We start from the raw sequence: 20,866 nt of genomic DNA, 5'->3' as shown, positions 1-20,866 counted from the left end.
ACTGTTTGGGCATTGTAGAACCTCAGGAATCATGACAGGTGCTCAGAAAGTCAGAGCTGTTTCAAAAAGCGGAAATTCACATTTTTGTACCATAGTTTGTAAATGCTATAACTTTTACCCAAACCATTTATTTTTTTTGCCCAAACATTTTTTTTTTATCAAAGACATGTAAAACAATAAATTTGGCGAAAAATTTATGTATGGATGTCGTTTTTTTTGCAAAATTGTACAGCTGAAAGTGAAAAATTTCATTTTTTTGCAAAAAAATCGTTACATTTTGATTAATAACAAAAAAAGTAAAAATGTCAGCAGCAATAAAATACCACCAAATGAAAGCTCCATTAGTGAGAAGAAATGGAGGTAAAATTCATTTGGGTGGTAAGTTGCATGACCGAGCGATAAACGGTGAAAGGAGTGTAGTGCCGAAGTGTAAAAAGTGCTCTGGTCATGAAGGGGGTTTCACCTAGCGGGGCTGAAGTGGTTAACAAGAATTGAACCTCTTTCCTTGAAGTTCTTAATGATCCTATCAATTGTTGATTGAGGTGAAATCTTAGTAGCCACAATATCCTTGCCTGTGAAGCCATTTTTATGCAACGCAATGATGGATGCACGCGTTTCTTTGCAGGTCACCATGGTTAACAATGGAAGAACAATGATTTCAAGCATTTATTCCTTTTAACGGGTCATGTCTGCCATTTTAACCCAATCAGCCTGACATAATGATCTCCAGCCTTGTACTCGTCAACATTCTCACCTTAACCAAATCTCTTTTTATTGAGATAGCAAATAGTTAGAAAGTGCCACAGTACAGCATACGCCATACGCAGATGGCATCAGAATAGTGCAATCAAATATAACAATAGTCAAACAAATGAGGGGGGGGAAATAAACACACATAGACAAACAGGACAATGGACAGGGATTTCTTTGTCCCTGTCCATTGTCCTGTTTGTCTATGTGTGTTTATTTCCCCCCCCTCATTTGTTTGACTATTGTTATATTTGATTGCACTATTCTGATGCCATCTGCGCATACAAGAAGAAGGGAGGAAGGGAGAGGGAGGGGGGGGGGAGGAAGGCAAGTCCAATAACGGCAGTGTCGGACAGATCATGACAGGGTCGTCACGACGCCGGGTGACGATAGGCTTTCCAGGGACTCCATATGTCCAGAAAACGAGGGCGAGTGTGGGATTCCCAATGAGCCAGTTCTTCAAAACGACATATCTGATCCGCTTTCTCTTGCCACATCAGCAGCGTGGGTGCAGAGTCGTTCTTCCACAACAGAGGTACCAGCAGGCGGGCAGCGGTTAGAAGTAACGTTGGTAGGTTGTTTTTTGAAGGGGTGAGGGACACATTGGGGCACCAAAGCAGGACTAATTGCGCGTCTAAACTTACAGGGGAGCCGCAAATGCGCCCGATTAGGCTCTCAATCTGTGTCCAGAAGGGACGGATTAGACTGCATGACCACCATATGTGAGACAGGGACCCCTTCTCTGTTCCACACCTCCAGCACTGATCTGGTATTTCGTGGTTAAGATTATGGAGGAATTCAGGCGTTTTGTACCAACGTGTAAGAAGCTTAAAGGAATTTTCCTGTATTTTGATACAACGACTGAATCCGTGAGAATTTGAGAGGATAAATGCTTTTTCTGGTTCTGAGAGGCGGTACGAGAGCTCCTTCTCCCAGGCCACTAAAAAGAATAGTACTGGGGGTGTGGAAGAGAGTAACTCCTTGTAGAGAGTTGACAAGGGCTTCTTCGGGGGGATCTGCATATCTAGTTTCTTTTCCAGCCAGGTGGATTCTTCCGTGCAGAAGGGAGGGAGTTTCAAAATCGCAATATCTTTGCGAAAGGCAGCAAGAGCCAAGAAGGATTGCTTTTGAACCTCAGGCAAGGCCCGAATAGTGTCCCATGCCAAGTCCCCACTCGCCGATACAACCTCCTGTAGCGTGTGGTTAGATAGCTGGTACCAAACACCTGAAGGGGCAGTGGTCTCGGGATGAACTAAGCTTTGCACTAAGTGCAGGGGGAGGTGGGGGCTCGGGAATCTCAGATCTTTAGATCTATAGAGTTTAGCCCATTCAACGAGCATGCCCTTCCAAATGGGGGAGGCAAAGGAATGTGAGGGCGTACAGCTACGGACCCCCCACAGGACGAGATAGTCTTTATATGTAACTAGGCTTCGCTCTAGAGCTGTGCATAGGTTTGGGGGGCTTCGGGAGAGAAGGGAGAAGCACCTATTCAGGTGCGTGGCAGTATAATACAGGTGGACATCGGGAAGGCCGAAGCCACCAAACCTCTTTTCCCTCGTCAATGTGGAATAAGCTATCCTAGATGGTTTGTTCGACCAGAGGAAAAGGGAGAATCTCCGACGCAACTCTGTAAAGTACGAGCGTGGTAGCCAAATGGGCAACGTCTGCAGCAGGTATAGGAGTTTGGGGACAATGAAGGTCTTGAGATAATTCTTCCTGCCTATCCAGGAGATGAAGGGAAGTTTAACCGACTGTAGATGGGATTTAATTGAGTTGAGCATAGGGGTGTAATTAAGGCTATAAAGGTCACACAGATTCGCAGAGATGTGAATCCCCAAAAATGTGAGCGGGTTTACAGGTGACATTCAGGGCAAGGGATTTGCTATAGTTGATCTTCAAATTGGAGACCCAACCGAATTCTTCAAATATAGAGGGGGAAGGATTTCTCAGGGTTGGTGGTCATAATAAGGAGGTCGTCTGCAAATGCCGCCGTGAGGTGAGTGTGGGAGGCTCTCTGGAGACCTTCAATATCGGGATCTTGCCTGATTTTGCACAGGAGAGTTTCCATGACTATCACAAAAAGCGAGGGGGAGAGAGGGCAACCCTGCCTAGTGCCATTAGTAATGGCAAAGGCGGGTGAAAGAGTGCCGTTGACTTTGACCCTGGCAGAGGGGGCTGAGTACAGAGAGAGAATAGCGGAAATGAGTTGGTCAGGAAAGCCAAATTTCGACAGAGCCAGTGACATATACTGCCAGCTCACTCTGTCAAAAGCTTTCTCTGCATCAGTGCTCAGTAGAGCTAGCGGAGTAGAGGTGGACCGTGCCCAGTTCATGAGATGAAGGAGGCGAACAGTATTCTCATTACCCTGTCTGCCAGAGACAAAGCCAACTTGTTCTTTGTGAATAACATCCGGGAGAACTTTTTGAATCCGTTGAGCCAGGATCTTAGCCCACCATTTAATGTCCGTGTTTAGTAGGGAGATAGGGCGGTAGCTGCCACATTGCAACGGGTCTTTATTCTCCTTATGAATAATGGTGATGTGGGCTGTGGGTGACTGGGCAGGGAGGTGGCCACCACCCAGGAGATAATTACATAGAGAGCTAAATTGAGGGGCTAGAACAGATTTAAACGTTTTATAATAAGAGATGGTGAAACCATCAGGGCCGGGACTACGACCGGAGGGGATAGTGGTTAGAACTTTCAGGACTTCTGGGCCGGAGATGGGAGCTAATAGTTGGGAGGACTGATCCGGGGATATAGAGGGAAGCTGAAGGGAGGATAGGAATTTACTCGAGGCCTCCGCGACAGAACAGGGAGATGACCCAGGAGGGGCCGGGAGGTTGTAAAGGTCTTCGTAAAAGGCACAAAATGCTTTGGCTATATCAGGGGTGGACTTAAGGTGATTGCCCGCCGCATCTTTGGCTATTTTCTCAGATGACACCTGGTCCTGGATGATGGTCTCATTGAGACGCCAGTTCCATTCCCGTGTAGGGAGAGTGGACAGCGAAACTGTCAGAAAGACAGGGGCGTGGTCGGACAACGTGATGTTGCCTATTCGGGTGTTTACAATTTGTTTGACATGTTCAGAGGAGAGAAAGACATAGTCTAATCTGTGGTGTGAGGACTTGGCATGGGAGTAGAACGAGTAGTCACGACCCGTGGGGTTCAGGGCACGCCAGGTGTCAATAACACCTAGTTTACGCAGAGCCACCTTCAGGCGTCTAAGACGTACATGAGTGATAGCCGATTTCCCCGAGGAGGAGTCCAGGAGTGGGTCTAGGGTCACATTAAAATCCCCCCCCCAGAATTACCATACCCTGTTTGAATGCAGCCAGCGCAGCGAGAGTCTGAACCAGCCATGCAACTTGTCCCCTATTAGGCGTGTAAATATTGGCCAGTGTAACCGGTGTGTCTGCTATGGAGCCCTTCACAAACAAGTACCGGCCATCAGGATCCGAGGAGGAGGCTGCAACCGCAAAAGGTACTTGCTTGTGAATGGCAATACTGACACCCCGGCTAGCGGAGGTCTGCGCACTATGGAACCACTGAGTGAACTTTTTGGAAGGAAGATTGGGAATCTTACCTGCCCGGAAATGAGGCTATTGAGACTTTGTCTTTTTGTAGTAAGGAAATCACCTGGGATCTTTTGCACGGCTCGTTCAGGCCCCGGACATTAAGGGAGGAAACTATAAGAGAAGCCATGTTAAGTCAGTAGGAAAGCACAAAGCAATCAGAATCTGAGCGAACCCAGAAAGAACATTAGGATGGGATAAGAGGACACAAAAGGGGAAACACATGAGGGCAAAAGAAGGTAGACAATAAGGCAAACAGTAAATCATAATCACATAATGCAGAACTAAGAGCTCCACGGAGCGCCTGGGAATCAGAGGATCCTTTCTCATCACGGACTGGTGCCGGGATCCATCAGGCGGGGGGTCTCGTAGAGCTGGGAGAGGCCATGAAAAGGCCATCAGGTAACAAGGAAGTCAATGAGGGAAACAACGGCAAACAAATCCCCTGTGCAGAGGGGGTGGGAGGGGAGAGGTAGATAACATTCAGGAAGGTGAAGTCCTCAGGGAGGTGAACAAAGGCCTGGATACATCCAGAAAGGCCTTGTCAAAAGACTAGACGGCTCCGATGCATGTCCTGAACAGTATAACAGGAGAAAACGGTAACTTTCGGAGGTCCACTTCAGGAGAACACCGGAACTGTGGACGGCAAAAATGGTGACCATCTTAGCAGAGAAGCTTCAGCGATGAGGAGAGCGACCCGCAGCAGCGGAGGCCTGGGAACTCTGACTGGGTCGGGATTTCTTCCCGGCAGGCACAAGGGACCAGGTGTCTGCAGTCGGAGGCGAGGGTATAGGATCTCCCTGGTCTGCCGGCATCCAGGACGGAATTTCAATCGGAGCAATACCCAGTGGGACCCAGGCCCCGGATAAGTCCTGAGGCGCGCGTATGGTGATCTGCCGTCCGTTTTTGATGACGGCCAAGCCAAAGGGGTACAGCCAGCGGAACTGGGTCCCGGAAGATTTAAGAACTTCAAGAAGCAGACGCAAAATACGCCTCTTTGCCAGCGTGGAAGGTGCCAAGTCCTGAAAGAACTGCAGCTGCGAGCCTTCATATTCCAGGCGGTCCGCCTCTCTACTGGCTTTCAATAGAGCCGCAGTGTCCACAAAACTGAGGATACCGCAGACAACATCTCTCGGAGGGTCTGAAGCCTTTGGCTTGGGACGAAGAGCGCGGTGTATGCGTTCAATGACAATATTTGCTGCTCTTTCTGGATTTAAAAGATTTGCGAATATTTCTTTCGCGATTTTTTCAAGAACTTCCGATGCGAATATTTCAGGGAGGCCGCGGATGCGAATATTACGTCTACGGCTGCGATTCTCCTGATCTTCAATTCGCAGGAGGGCATCGTTAAGAAGATCTTTATGCGAACCAAGGGTGGAGCATGTTTCCTCACCGAAGCGAATAATCGCATCTTGCGAGTTTTCCAGTGCAGCGACTCTCTGGCCGATGGATCGGAGATCGGTCTTTATTTCAGTCAAGTCCTGCTTCAGGGGAGCCAGCGCAGAGTCCAGAATTTCGCGAAGGATCGCTTTTGAAAGGTTTGTTCCCCGCTTGCGATTTTTATATTCGGAAGCATCCGAAATACTTCCCGCTTCCGAAAATTCATCCGCGTCAGAATGAAGAGAAGGAGCCGGCGCCATCTTAGGCGTCCCTGCAGCGGTGCCCTTGGCAGCTTTTCTCAGGAATTGCTCCATGTCAGGCTGTTTGGAGCGGCTCACAGGTGGGTCGGTAGGTTCCCTGGGGCGATCTCTCCCCACTTTGCCCATTTTAAGCTTCTGAAAGGTGCTATAAAAGGGGGTTTGTGCCGATTAGGATGAGGAGCTCAGTCACCAGCAGCCATGAAGCTTAGCGGCCAAACTCCGCCGCCAACATTCTCACCTTAGTTAACAAGACGATTACTGAAATGATCTCAAAGGTCCTTTAATGAGAGCAATAAAATGCAGTGGAAAGTTTTTTGGGGGATTAAGTTAATTGTCATGGCAAAGAAGGACTATGCAATTCATCTGATCACTCTTCATAACATTCTGGAGTATATGCAAATTTCTATTATAAAAACTTAAGCAGCAACTTTTCCAATTTCCAATATTTATGTAATTCTCAAGATTAATTAGACTCAGCTTTGCTTGGTCTGCTAAAGTCTCCACCTCACTATTTCCAGACCAATATACACTCACCTAAATAATTATTAGGAACACCATACTAATATGGTCTTGGACCCCCTTTTGCCTTCAGAACTGCCTTAATTCTAAGTGGCATTGATTCAACAAGGTACTGATAGCATTCTTTAGAAATGTTGGCCCATATTGATAGGATAGCATCTTGCAGTTGATGGAGATTTGAGGGATGCACATCCAGGGCATGAACCTCCCACTCCACCACATCCCAAAGATGCTCTATTGGGTTGAGATCTGGTGACTGTGGGGGCCATTTTAGTACAGTGAACTCATTGTCATGTTCAAGAAACCAATTTGAAATGATTTGAGCTTTGTGACATGGTGCATTATCCTGCTGGAAGTAGCCATCAGAGGATGGGTACATGGTGGTCATGAAGACATGGTCAGAAACAATGCTCAGGTAGCCCATGGCATTTAATTGATGGCCAATTGGCACTAAAGGGCCTAAAGTGTGCCCAGAAAACATCCCCCACACCATTACACCACCACAACCAGCCTGCACAGTGGTAACAAGGCATGATGGATACATGCTCTCATTCTGTTTACGCCAAATTCGGACTATACCATTTGAATGTCTCAACAGAAATCAAGACTCATCAGACGAGGCAACATTTTTACAGTCTTCAACAGTCCAATTTTGGTGAGCTCGTGCAAATTGCAGCCTCTTTTTCCTATTTGTAGTGGAGATGAGTGGTACACGGTGGGGTCTTCTGCTGTTGTAGCCCACCTTTCTTTCCCATTCTGACATTCAGTTTGGAGTTCAGGAGATTGTCTTGACCAGGACCACAACCCTACATGCATTGAAGCAACTGCCATGTGATTGGTTGACTAGATAATCGCATTAATGAGAAATAGAACAGGTGTTCCTAATAATTCTTTAGGTGAGTGTACATTTTACCAGGAGTGAGTACAACATGAAAGTTGTACAAAATCTTTCTAAAATACATGTGCTCTGTTTATATTCCAATCCTGGTTTTCACTTACAAATAGTGGTTGTGTGAAAGTGGTCTAAAGAATGACACTCTTATTCAAAGAAAATAAACACAGTAAGGCTACTTTCACACTAGCGTTCGGGCGGATCCGTTCAGAACGGATCCGCCCATAATAATGCAGACGGAGGCTCCGTTCAGTACGGATCCGTCTGCATTATTTTAGCAAAAAAAAGCTAAGTGTGGAAATAGCCTGGGACGGATCCGTCCAGACTTTCAATGTAAAGTCAATGGGGGACGGATCCGCTTGAAGATTGAGCCACATTGTGGCATCTTCAAACGGATCCGTCCCCATTGACTTACATTGTAAGTCTGGACGGATCCGCACGCCTCCGCACGGCCAGGCGGACACCCGAACGCTGCAAGCAGCGTTCAGCTGTCCGCCTGTCCGTGCGGAGGCGAGCGGAGCGGAGGCTGAACGCCACCAGACTGATGCAGTCTGAGCGGATCCGCCTCCATTCAGACTGCATCAGGGGTGGACGGCTGCGTTCGGGTCCGCTCGTGAGCTCCTTCAAACGGAGCTCACGAACGGAATACCGAACGCTAGTGTGAAAGCAGCCTAAGGCCTAGAGCAGGGGTACTCAATTGGTGGACCGAGGTCCAAATCCGGACCAGAGACACCAGCTGTCCGGACTCACTGAGACGAGAGAAGCAGACCTTCCGTACAGTGAGTGAGGGGAATAAGCAGGACAGGACCTGTGTGGTGTGTCAGCCAATCGATGTGCTGCACGCAGTCAGCTTTAGCCAAACTACCAATCACTGGCAGGGAGGAATGAGTTGGCTCCGCCTACATTGCTTCTGCCCCGAGTGAGTTCTGTGGATATGGACAGTAGGTTTCTTCAGCTCCTACTCTGGAGAAGTGGCCTCCATGTGTAAGGAGGGGAGGTCAATGTCTGCACCAGGTCAGGGCTGCAGGGGAGAGGATGGCTGTCCAGCACTGGGGAGGAGGAGGCTTTGGACATGTGCTGGCAGCAATCATCTTCACTATGTTATCTGTGGGCATGGGTGAGGCAGTGAAGGCTGTGGATCTCCCTGTGTGTATAACCTGTATCAGCCTGTCCGAGCTGTGTCATCCACATGTCCCTAATACACAAGCACTAAACCCCCCATAAAATTAGCCTGAGTGCCCCCATAATCAGTGAGTGGTCAGAGTCCCTCTGTAATATGCATCACCAATAACAGCAGAGTGCTCCCACAGTCAGTGAGTGGTCAGTGTCCCTCTGTATGGCAGCATCAATAACAACAGAGTGCTCCCACAGTCAGTGAGTGGTAAGTGGTCCTCCTAGTGGTATGCTAGAAATGTGGGGTGCTAGGAATGTGAGGATTATTAATTTAGTTGCCCCCAATCTGTGTGCAGTAGCCACACCTATTGGTGTTTAATCTGGACCTCCACCTTACAGCAGATCCAATTATGTGAACCTTTACAAAAAGTAGATAAGTGAATCTTATGGTGAGAATACTAATGAGTGCTCATTAGTACAGAAGTACCTGGGCTCTGTACTCACAGCTTCCTGATCTTCCTCGGCCAATCACTATGCTGTGACTGAGGACGTTGGCGTTCTGAACTCACACTATGCGCGTCAAGTCATATCATAACACGCGGCAAGAAGAATAAGACGATAACTGGATGACAGGAGCGGCGGCGGAGCCTGAGCAGGAGAGGTAAGTTGATTTATTAATTTTTTTTTTGTCTGTACTAAGCATGGTGGTCTGAATAGGAGTCATTAGGGCTCTGATCAGAGGTCTGAATGGGGGGTTCTTATTTACATTGGACCTCTAGTCTGAGGTCTGATTGGGGATCATTCACATTGGGGGTCTGATCTGAGGTCTGATTGGGGTATTAACATTGGGGGTCTGAGATGAGGTCTGATTAGGGGTCTTATTAACATTGGGGATCTGAGCTGACGTCTAATATTTATTTTTTATTTTTTTCCTCCCTAGTTGTGTTGTATGGGCAGGTACGTCTTATAGGGTGAAAAATACGGTATATATGAAAACAGCCATGTCAGGAGGGCCAGCATCCTCTTAAACTAAAGCAGATTGACTATTTGTATGCCCCGCTGCCATGGACATACACATCTCATAAGGCCCATAGCAAAACTTACTACAGTACCCTTCCGTCCGACCCAGTTCCCCAGTACGCTTGCATCAAACTCTCCCAGGCAATGCAGAATGCAAAGAGGGACTCCCCAGATTTCTGATAAATGTAAATATTTTTTAGCAAAAGGAATAAATACAGTTATCCTCAGCCTCAAACAAACTTTATCTGACTCCTATGTGAGAAAAAGTGAAATATGGTGCTCATTCTGAACACTATAGAGGAGATTTATCAAACTGGTGTAAAGTAGAACTGGTTTAGTTGCCCATAGCAACAAATGAGAATCCACCTCTCATTTTGCAAAGGAACTGTCAAAAATGAATGGTGGAATCTGACGGGTTGCTATGGACAACTAAGCCATTTCTACTTTACACCAGTTTGATACATGACGCCTTGTATTTCTATAATTATTTACATCAGACATGTAGCATAAATACATTATAAAAAAGAGGTGTCTGGCTGTGGCTCTCCTCTCTACTTGTTCGGTCTTTGGCTGTTGGTCAAGTGTTTGGCCAACATGTATTGAAGGTGTATGGGCAACTTAAGATCCAATTTCGGACATTCAGTAAATCTGAATTAGGCCACATGCACATGACATGTCTGTTTTGTGGTCTGTGATCTGTGTGCTTTCCGCCTCTGTATGTCTTTTCTGCAAAGAGTTAGAACATGTCCTATACTTGTCCACAAAATGCTAAATCAATCGGAAATTGAAACAAAGTCAATAGGGCAGTAAAAAATGTGGATGCCACACAGAACCGCATCCGTATTTTGCAGATCCATAATTGCAAATGCAAATGGTTGTGTGCAAAAGGCCTTAGGCCTGGGCTACACTGACATTTTGTAGGGCAACTACGGTAATTGATTTTAAATTATCAGTCGCGATACAAAAAGTCCCAGTGTAGCCCAGCCCTTAAAATTAAGTCACCTTTTATGTATTTTGTGTTGCTCCTTTATACTAAAAATAAACATTTACACGTGACAGAATCATAAATTGTGTGCATAACAACATTTGAAAAGTACCCTAAGATCTTTATGTTCTTTATAAAAGGAAACGACTACATTATAATTAGTGATGGCCTTGCGGTTTGCCCGGCAGTCGGTTTGCGGCGAACTTTGCTCGTTTACGATTCGCCGAACATATGGCGATATTCGCGCCCGCCATATTCTTTTACATTGTGAAGAACTTTGACCCATGACACATCCATCAGGTGGTACAGGACAGCCAATTGAGACATTTTAGCCCATGGACATACCCCCTACCTTATAAATAGACCCGATCTGGCCGCCATTTTACATTCAATCTTTTGTCAGTGTAGGGACAGGTTGCTGAGTGAAGGAGGGACAGACTGTTGGGGACAAAAATGCTATCAAATAGGTCCAGAAAAATCCTTTTAAGGACTGGTATAGGTTTGTTATCGATAGGTGTTACTTACTGAGGAGTGTAATATACTTATAATATCCTTTCTAACATAGAAAACATATTATAGTGGATTTGTATTATACAGCAGTGGTGAGCGGTTCTGCTGTGATACTGCAGCTACACAGAGTGACAAACGCAATTAGAAAAAATATTTATAAACTAGTGTGATATACCAGTCCCCCCAAAAAAAATTATAGAAAGGGGGTGTTATGTACCAATAATATACTTTCTATATAGTGCGTTTGGGTACAGCAGCATTTGTTTGCTGTTTTGCTGTGTTCCCTCTGCTACACACAGTGACAAATGGTATTGGAAAAAATAACTATAAGTGGTGTGTGCATGCATGTCCACGAAAATGATATTACCGATATTTTGCATTGAAAAAAATTATGAATGGAGATCGCAAATTCGAATAATACATCTGGTATGTCACTGTCCATGTTGTGGGACTATTTGTGCACTTCTAGTAATTATTTCTTGGCTGCAAATATGAGCTGAAGGTTTTTCAGGTTCGCCTGCCATTAAAATTAATAGGACCCGCCGCAAACTTGCGGTTCGCGAACATTTAATCGCGTTCGCGCGAGCGAACTGTCCCAGCAGATGTTCGTCCATCACTAATTATAATAGCTTAGAGCTAACGTCATCAACATTTTGTGGTAACTGATTCAATAGCCAGCAATACAGGGTACTGGAAAAATGACAAGAAAAAAAGATGTGAGTCCTGACCTGCAAAGCAAGGATGTAAATGTTATGTCCAACTTCTTGTGGTGACACATCAGAGCTGTCCCCTTCATCTTCTTGATAATAAGCCTTCTTGATAACATCCACCTAATTAAAACATTTGTAAGTTTAGATACAAGTCTGCATACATTTAGATCACACTTACTGTGTGTGCGTTTTATATACTGTTATAGCTAGGCCTTATAGTGCTAAGATGGCACTTCTAGAAATAAAATCAATCACATTTTATCATGTATGCACTTTCAAACTACAGAAATGTCAGTGCAGAAGACCCTGTCTTGATGAGCTCAGCACAATACACAGGTATTAGAGTTAGGCCCCATGCACACGGCCGTTGTTCACGGCCGTGTGCGGGCCGTGGAACCGCGGCCTGGATCCCTTCCTGTGAGCTGGAGCGCACGGCGTCACTGGTTGCTATGACGCCGTGCGCCCCCTGCTGTCGGCACAGTACAGTAATACACTGGTATAGATCATACCAGTGTAGTACTGTATTGCGGCGGCAGCAGGGAGCGCACGGCGTCATAGCAACCAGTGACGCCGTGCGCTCCAGCTCACAGGAAGGGATCCAGGCCGCGGTTCCACGGCCCGCACACGGCCGTGAACAACGGCCGTGTGCATGGGGCCTAAATAGTATAGTAAAGTATATTAATTTTACATGTTGTGTTGCTGATTTTTACTATTTTTCATTCTGCCAGTTGACTAAAATCTATTTTGATTTATAAAATTCACTTAAGACATTTTTGCATGATTTTTTTTTGTGTGCAATTTTACAGGTTTTGTAAAACCACAGCATGCTCTAGACAATTTTCTTTCAGGGAAATGCCTAAAAAAAAGCATGTGATAAGCATACAGTTAAAAACAAATTGTACAAAAATGGTGCAAAATAGGTAAGAAAGGTAAAAAAAAAGGAATGGCTTTTTACCACTTTGAAAATAAAACACTAAAATTATATGTGAAGAAAAGCTAAATGGGTCATACTACATGTGACTCTGAAGCCCCACCCAAATTCTGCAACACATCCACATGCGATAGAAATCGAAAAAGTACCATAACATTTTTATAAATTGCTTTCTGTTTAACTCCAGAAAACTATGTTGCAAATACACTTATAAATCTACCATGTTTTTATTTTTTATTTTTATTCCAGTCATACATTCTTAAGGAGCTTCATGAAATGATTCTGTTCATAGCTCCAATGAACAATGCACAGTACAGTATACAGTTGCAAGAAAAAGTATGTGAACCCTTTGGAATGATATGGATTTCTTCACAAATTGGTCATAATAAAATGTGATCTGATCTTCATCTAAGTCACCACAATAGACAATCACAGTCTGCTCAAACTAATAACACACAAAGAATTAAATGTTACCATGTTTTTATTGAACACACCATGTAAATATTCACAGTGCAGGTGGAAAAAGTATGTGAACCCTTGGATTTAATAACTGGTTGAACCTCCTTTGGCAGCAATAACTTCAACCAAATGTTTCCTGTAGTTGCAGATCAGACGTGCACAACGGTCAGGAGTAATGCTTGACCATTCCTCTTTACATAACTGTTTCAGTTCAGCAATATTCTTGAAATGTCTGGTGCAAATCGCTTTGTTGAGGTCATGCCACAGCATCTCAATCGGGTTGAGGTCAGGACTGTGACTGGACCACTCCAGAAGGTGTATTTTCTTCTGTTTAAGCAATTCTGTTTTTTACTTCTATGCTTTGGGTTGTTGTCCTGTGGCAACACCCATCTTCTGTTGAGCTTCAGCTGGTGGACAGATTGCCTTAAGTTCTTCTGCAAAATGTCTTGATAAACTTGGGAACTCATTTTTCCTTCAATGATAGCAATCTGTCCAGGCCCTGATGCAGCAAAGCTGCCCCAAACCATGATGCCCCCACAACTATAATTCACAGTTGGGATGAGGCTTTGATGTTGGTGTGCTGTGCCTCTTTTTCTCCACACATAGTGTTGTGTGTTTCTTCGAAACAACTCAACTTTGGTTTCATCTGTCCACAGAATATTTTGCCAGTACTGCTGTGGAACATCCAGGTGCTCTTGTGCAATCTGTAAACGTGCAGCAATGTTTTTTTTGGACAGCAGTGGCTTCCTCTGTGGTATCCTCCCATGAAATCCATTCTTGTTTAGTGTTTTATGTATCATAGATTCGCTGACAGGGATGTAAGCATATGCCAGAGACTTTTGTAAGTCTTTAGCTGACACACTAGGATTCTTCTTCACCTCACTGAGCAGTCTGTGCTGTGCTCTTGCAGTCATCTTAACAGGACGAAATTTGTGCAGAAATCCATATTATTCCAAAGGGTTCACATACTTTTTCTTGCAACTGTAACTGGTTGTGACAAATGGTTGCAAAGACCTGTAGTAAATCTGTTCAATGCAGCTGTTTCTGTCATATGCCAACTAATTGACAGCAACGGATCACAGCAAAAGACCTGTTACAGTTCAGAATGTGCACTTTAAATCCCGATATACCCTATACTAATTAACATGGTCATGGAGAGGGAAGTGAAAGCTTATCTTCTCCATCTTGCTTGTCTCAGCAGGAATTTATTCCTGCTGATGGGCAGTCTGCTATATGAGCGCGTTACAGCGGCATAACGTGTCTCTTGCTGCTCTGCTCCGGACCCACCTCGCTCTGTCTCTTTTCTGGAAGCCGAGCTGCTGGGCTTGCTCTGTTCCTCCAACAGGCTGTGGCTTGCCTTCTGGCAAGGCCTCTCCTCCAGTGCCCATAGGGTGAGCGTGCATGCTCGCTATGGCTCTGAAAGGGCCGATGCATGTGCAACCTATTCTTCACCAGCCAAGACTGGCAACCCTTGGGTACTTAAGGCATCTTCCCCTGTGGGGCTAAGGTGTTCTGTATTTGTTTGTCTACTCATATTCTGACTGCTGCCCATTTACTGTATTCTGACCTCTGCTGCCTGCCCTTACCTCAGACTTGCTCATACTCTTTATTGGCCTGTCCTTAACTACATTTTCCCCTGACCAGTTGATGCTCTGCGCCAGCGTCTCTGACCAGGCTGCTACCACAGGGACTACTCCAGGTAGTAGCAGCCTGGAGGTTCCCCTGCAGTGAAATTCAGATCCTTGTACAGGGCTTATAGGATAATGGCCTTAGGCATAGGCAAAAGCCATATTTGTTGGCTGCCACAGTGGTTCCACACCCACTGCCATAAGTGGAGTGTGGCAACATTTGCTAATGATCTCCAGCTACAGTATTTATTTGCTTTCAGCATCGGCTTACTCTACAGGTGTCCATAGCTTATACGAATATGGGGAGCATGCAGTTTTACCATGAGTTGCCATGATTTTCCAACTTTGGAAGCAGGGTTTAGATTTGCACCAACAATGTGTGCCATTTCCTCCTAATTCACATAATAAGCCCAAACTACTGTTTCTTTGGAGTCCAAGGACTTTATCGTTTAGCAAATTCTTGATAAAATGTTCACAAATTTACAGTGACCCACATCATTACCTCGGTTATTTTATTAGAACAGTGTATGCATTAAATCTTGAATACATTTATTAACAAATGTAGAGCAGGCCATTTTATGATAGTCTCCTGGGCAGCTATGCTCTAAAAGAATTTAATATGGTGATATGCTTACCAATTCTTGGGGTCGTAGACTGATCAGAATTCTTTCTGCATTTTCACTGTCATGACGACTTTCCATGAGAGCTAAAAGCAGTTTTGATGCATTGTCCTGTAACAAGTCAAATGTAAGTATCAAACAGATACAATATTTAACATATGGGATAATGTATTCTCTTCTGAAAAGTATGAGTAGTTACAAAGGTGAACTATGACAATATAAAATCATGAAGAAACAAGTCTAGCTGAAGGTTCCCTATAACCATGCCCACCACAACACTTTCCAAACATGGACCCAAATAGTGCATGCCACATACAGCCAATGCCATTTTGGATCAGTACATTGACTCCTTTAGAAATGTAGTACAGTCTACAATACTGGACAAACATATAAAAAACATTTAACATCAACATACAGGAAAGGAGGGCGATTCAAACCTTAAAGGGACACTGTCAGACCATCTGAGCATAATTAGATCTTTATATGCCCTCCTAGGTCTTGTAATAAGTTTCCAATTCATATAAGTATTATCCCTGTGCCCAAGGGGCGTTCTTTGTGCCCAGCCGCGCCCCAACTGCCGGATCCTTAGACACGTCCATCTCATTAGAATTCACTTCGCTGGGCGGTATTTTCCTGTCCCTGACATTCGGAGATCCTGCGAATGCGCCCGGCACCCTCACTCGCTGGGATCACATCGCGCCTGAGTCCCCTATTGAGGCCGATGACCGTAACTTCGTATTGGGCATGCGCGGGATCTCCGAATGTTGGGGACAGGAAAATACCACTCAGCCAAGTGAATTCTAATGAGATGGGCGTGTCTAAGGATCCGGCAGTTGGGGCGCGGCTGGGCACAAATGCGGCGCAAAGAACGCCCCTTGGGCATAAAGGACAGTTGATTGACAGGTGATTATAAAGATTATTTTTTACGTTTTACAATGCGCACAGGGATAATACTTGGAAACTTATTACAAGACCTAGGAGGGCATATAAAGATCTTATTATGCTCAGAAGGCCTGGCAGTGTCCCTTTAAAAAACAACAAAGGAATCACCATAAAACCTGCAGATAAAGGTGGCGCTATAGTCCTTTTGAACTATGTAGAAGAAGCACATCAACAACTCACAGACACACAATACTATATCAAAATGGAGGGAGACCCAACTCAGAAATATTTGAAAGAGTTGAAAAAGGTCATCAGGGGTCTTCCTGCAGGATCCACGCAACTTTTAGACTTGGTACCTGAGAATCCCAGGATTGGAGTATTCTACATACACAAAGCAGGGAATCCAGGGAGACCGATCATTTCAGGTGTGGGAACCCTCACTGAAAAAATCTCAGGTTAGATAGAGGGCATCCTCAAACCATTAGTGAGAACACAATAAGTTATCTACAGGACACCACTGACTTATTGAACAAACTGTCAACCATTGGTCCCATCCCTAAAGGCACAATCTTGGCAACCATGGATGTGGAATCCTTGTATTTGAATATCCTGCACAATGATGGATTAACTGCTTGTCGAGTATACTTGGAGGCGAATGGGATCGTCTCAGAATCTGTACTACAACTGACCAAATTCATCCTCATCCATAACTATTTCTCTTTTGACAAGGAGATATATTTACAGTGCACTGGGACCGCCATGGGCAGTAAAATGGCACCGCAATATGCAAATCTCTTCATGGCAAAACTGGAAAATTACATCCTAATAATCTGGACCGACTCTGAACATGAACTGATAAAATTTCATGAACAACTCAACAAATTCCATCCCACCAAAAATCTGACCCTCAACTATTCACACACAGAAGTCAGATTTCTGGATACCACCATAAAACTTCAAGATGGCTCAATACAGACATCCCTGTATCGAAAACCTATTGATTAGCCTACATACATCAAATGGGACAGCTTCCACCCAAACATATTAAAAAGTCCATCATCTATAGTCAAGCCGTCAGATACTGTATAACCAAATCTGTTCCAGCCCATCAGACAGGGATGAGCATTTACAATATCTGAAAAGGACATTTTTACACCAGGGCTATCATCCTGCTTCAATTGAAGATCAGATCACAAAAGCCGCCAAGATCCCCAGAAGTTAACTTCTCCAATACAATGAAAAGAAACAGAACCAGCGTGTACCTCTGGTTGTGACCTACAACCCACAACTAGAGGTACTGAGGAAAACTGCCAAAAAATTACATCATGTCCTACGTAAAGATGAACATCTAAAAACAATCTTCCCAGATCCCCCCTTACTAGCTTACCGACAACCTCCAAATCTAAGGAACATTCTGATCAGATCAAGTTCAAGGCCATGTACCACAGAAAAAGGAACCCATCCCTGTAATATGAGAAGATGCAAAACCTGTTCCCATATTGTTCCCATATAATTACAACAGATAAGATCCAGATCCCCAACACACAGCAGGACTATAAGATCCCTGGGACATTCACATGTTATACATCTAATGTTGTTTATCTGATTCTCTGCACTAAATGTCCTGTTGGAGGCCTCTATGTTGGATAAACAGGACAGAGACTCAATGCAAGGTCCCACCGCCACACAATTAAAGAGAAGAAGCTACACTTTCCTGTGGCTAAGCATTTCTGTAGCCCAGGACACAATGAAGAACACATTAAAGTATTTGGGAATACAAATTTATAACACTGCTTGACACTTTCAATACTGGACTGAATTTGTCCCCAGGATTTATGACACATTACAAGATCTAAAGAGTCTTCTATAGACAAGTCAGGGCACCAGGTCTCTGAGAGAACATCAATTTAGAGACCATGTAAGATAATTAAGGACTCATTCTCAAGGGCTTTGATATTATGTTCTGTTGTTTTTTTTCAAATGTCCATCATTCCCCATGTCTCTGTTCTTATTGTATATATATATATATATATTGCTGTTTCTTCATATTCTTGTAGTACGCCTGATGAAGGGACTGGTGATGTCTCCAAAGCTCACTATGTAACATCATTACTTCTATTTTTGTTAGCCATTAAAAGGTATCAAACCTGCAATACTCTTATTTTGTTTCCCTTAGGCCGAATGCACACGGCCGTTTTTCATGGCCGTGAGCAGTCCGTGGAGCCACGAGCTGGATTCCTGCTGAGAGCAGGAGCGCACGGCGTCATTGGTTGCTATGACGCCGTGCGCTCCCTGCTGCCGCCACAGTACAGTAATACACTGGTATAGATCATACAATGCCCTTTATACATTGCTAGAAGCAAATATCCCCATACAGTGCAAGTCACAGTGCCCCTCATTTGCCGCAAGAAAAGATAAAAGATGTCCACATTTTATTATATACAAATGTTATTTACATACTGAAAATGTCAATAGAAAATACATCAAATATATTTTATTACAAATTAAGGTTACTTGGGGCTGCAGCACCATCATAAGTTTTTTTTTCTATTACAGAATTAACAGAAAAGAAAAAAAAACTTTTGGACATGGACAGAGAGGTTATACCTTCATTCCCTATATTGCCAAATAGGTCAACTATTTCCTATACAGTCCGTGAAAAAGAATGTGAAATGGTTGTGCCTGCTGTTACTTGATGCTTCAATGCCTATGTCACTGACAGAAAAATCTGAGTTTAGCTATCTCTGTCACTACCACTGATTTTGATTGAGTGTCAGGGTGCATGCTCCATCAACTCTCCAGTCAAGATCCTCCTGGCCGCAGTAGGTGACTGTGGGGGTCTCAGAGATCAGACCACCAATCTAGCATTTCTAACCTATCTAGTGGATAGGTGCTAAATGCTTCTGGCTGTAATACCACTTTGTCAAAGCTTAAATATTCATAATGCTTCAAATATGTCAAATTATGATACAAAAATACAAAAAATGATGTGACTGAAAAAGTGAAGAACTCTGATCTTTGTACTAGTGGTCTTGGGAAGGAGGTAGTGTCATGCCTTCACAAGTATTAATATCAGTTTTAATTATGTGCATTTCATATTCCCTATTGTAATGTATTGCTCTTGCGAATTACTTTGCCAACAGCGCCATCTGCCGTTTTGCTGCAGCCTGTTTTACACCATTTCATTTACTAGTAATTAGCTCTTGCTGAGCTCTCTTAAGTTTGGCCATTCCAGCCACCTTAGTTTTCCCATCAACCCCTTGGGTCCTGCCACTTCTTCTTGCAGAAGCCATCTTCTTCTCATGTCTATCTATCTCACGACAACCATGTAGCTTCATCCTGATGTTTAACCGTACCATAGCACAGTCAGTGAGTCTTACTACCTTTCTACTCATCCCACATTGGTTATCTTTGTATTGCTGTTCTCTTTGCTGTACCCAGGCTAGTACTATGCAGTCAGCCATCTTGCCCACATTTTTCTTATTCATGCCCATATGTATTTCAATATGTTTGTTTTTACATATGCTCTTATTATACTGTGTCATGTATATATTTGCCTCATAATAAGTACAGTTATTTTCCTTGTTGTAGTTTTACACTGATCCTTGCAATAAAAGCTGTAAAGGACCCCCAGCGTCTACCTCAGTGAATTGTTAGAAAATAGTTTAGCTGCCTGTCAACTCATTCTTCCGTCAACGTGTCAGTTGTCTTCGAGTGAGGGTACATTCACTCAAAAGATTTTGACGTGGTTAAAATCCACTGCATACCTGCGGCAGAAGCACCTGTGTTTTTTCCCCCAGTTGTTATTCCTCAATGCCACTGACCCCTTCATAGCTTTGCCTCAATTCAATGGAGCTAAGCCAAAGGCGGGCAGCACTGGCGCCATTACGCAATGGCTGTCCACACACCATGTCAAGAAAGGACATGTCCTTTCTTGGCAAAGTCATGTTTTTAATCCACTGCTCCGCCATTTTAAGCACTGCATCCAATTGTAAGCAATAGGAGGCAGAACACACACAGCTGCTGGTGGAATTTCAGCAGGAACAAAACACAGTGTGAATGAGCCCTTATAGACAGGTGCTGGTGGGGATAGGGTTGACAAATAGCAAGGCGAATGCAAACTTCACCTTATTTCCTTATTATCAGGACCAATTATGTATCAACAACCAATTATGATAACAATATGGTAACTAAGGGGGACATTTAGTAACCTATTTACGCTACTTTTGTGGCGTATATTGGTTGCACATTTTGTTGCATGTCATTTGTGTGGCAAAATATTCAACATTTCTCCCTTCATGCCACTATTCACAAGTGGAGAGAAAAGGGGGCTTGCGATAGGTGGGGAGAGGGTGGTGCCGCATGCCTGTAATATTTCTGTTTCTTCATGCCATAAAACAGGCTAGATAGTAGGCTGTTGTAGATTTAAGTGTGTTGCACGGCACGGCTGGAAGATGAACCAAATATATCAGAGGCATGCACCTCTGCATAAATTTGGTCCATACTGCAGCAGCACAAGGGGAATCATGACCAGTGCACAATATGCTGGTCTTTATAAATGTCCTCCTAAATATTTGAAGTGATTGGAGATTCTACCAAATTATAAAGCAGGAAGGGTTGTAGACTTGTAACTTG

At 44.2% G+C, this 20,866-nt stretch overlaps 1 protein-coding gene across 2 annotated transcripts in view; it reads right to left on the bottom strand.

The window, feature by feature from the left end:
- The window catches only part of ITPR3 (inositol 1,4,5-trisphosphate receptor type 3), a 498,562-nt gene that overhangs the window by 86,298 nt on the left and 391,398 nt on the right, over window positions 1–20,866 (bottom strand). For both annotated transcript variants that reach the window (XM_044288135.1, XM_044288136.1), the window contains exons 44-45: window positions 15,365–15,460; window positions 11,730–11,831 (exon numbers count right to left, since the gene is read on the bottom strand). In XM_044288135.1, coding sequence (XP_044144070.1) covers window positions 11,730–11,831; window positions 15,365–15,460 — 198 coding nt within the window. The remainder of the gene's footprint in view (window positions 1–11,729; window positions 11,832–15,364; window positions 15,461–20,866) is intronic.

Source organism: Bufo gargarizans, chromosome 3, assembly GCF_014858855.1.
Source record: "Bufo gargarizans isolate SCDJY-AF-19 chromosome 3, ASM1485885v1, whole genome shotgun sequence".
NCBI classification, from domain to species: Eukaryota; Metazoa; Chordata; class Amphibia; order Anura; family Bufonidae; genus Bufo; species Bufo gargarizans.
This window is presented reverse-complemented; position numbering and strand designations above follow the sequence as displayed.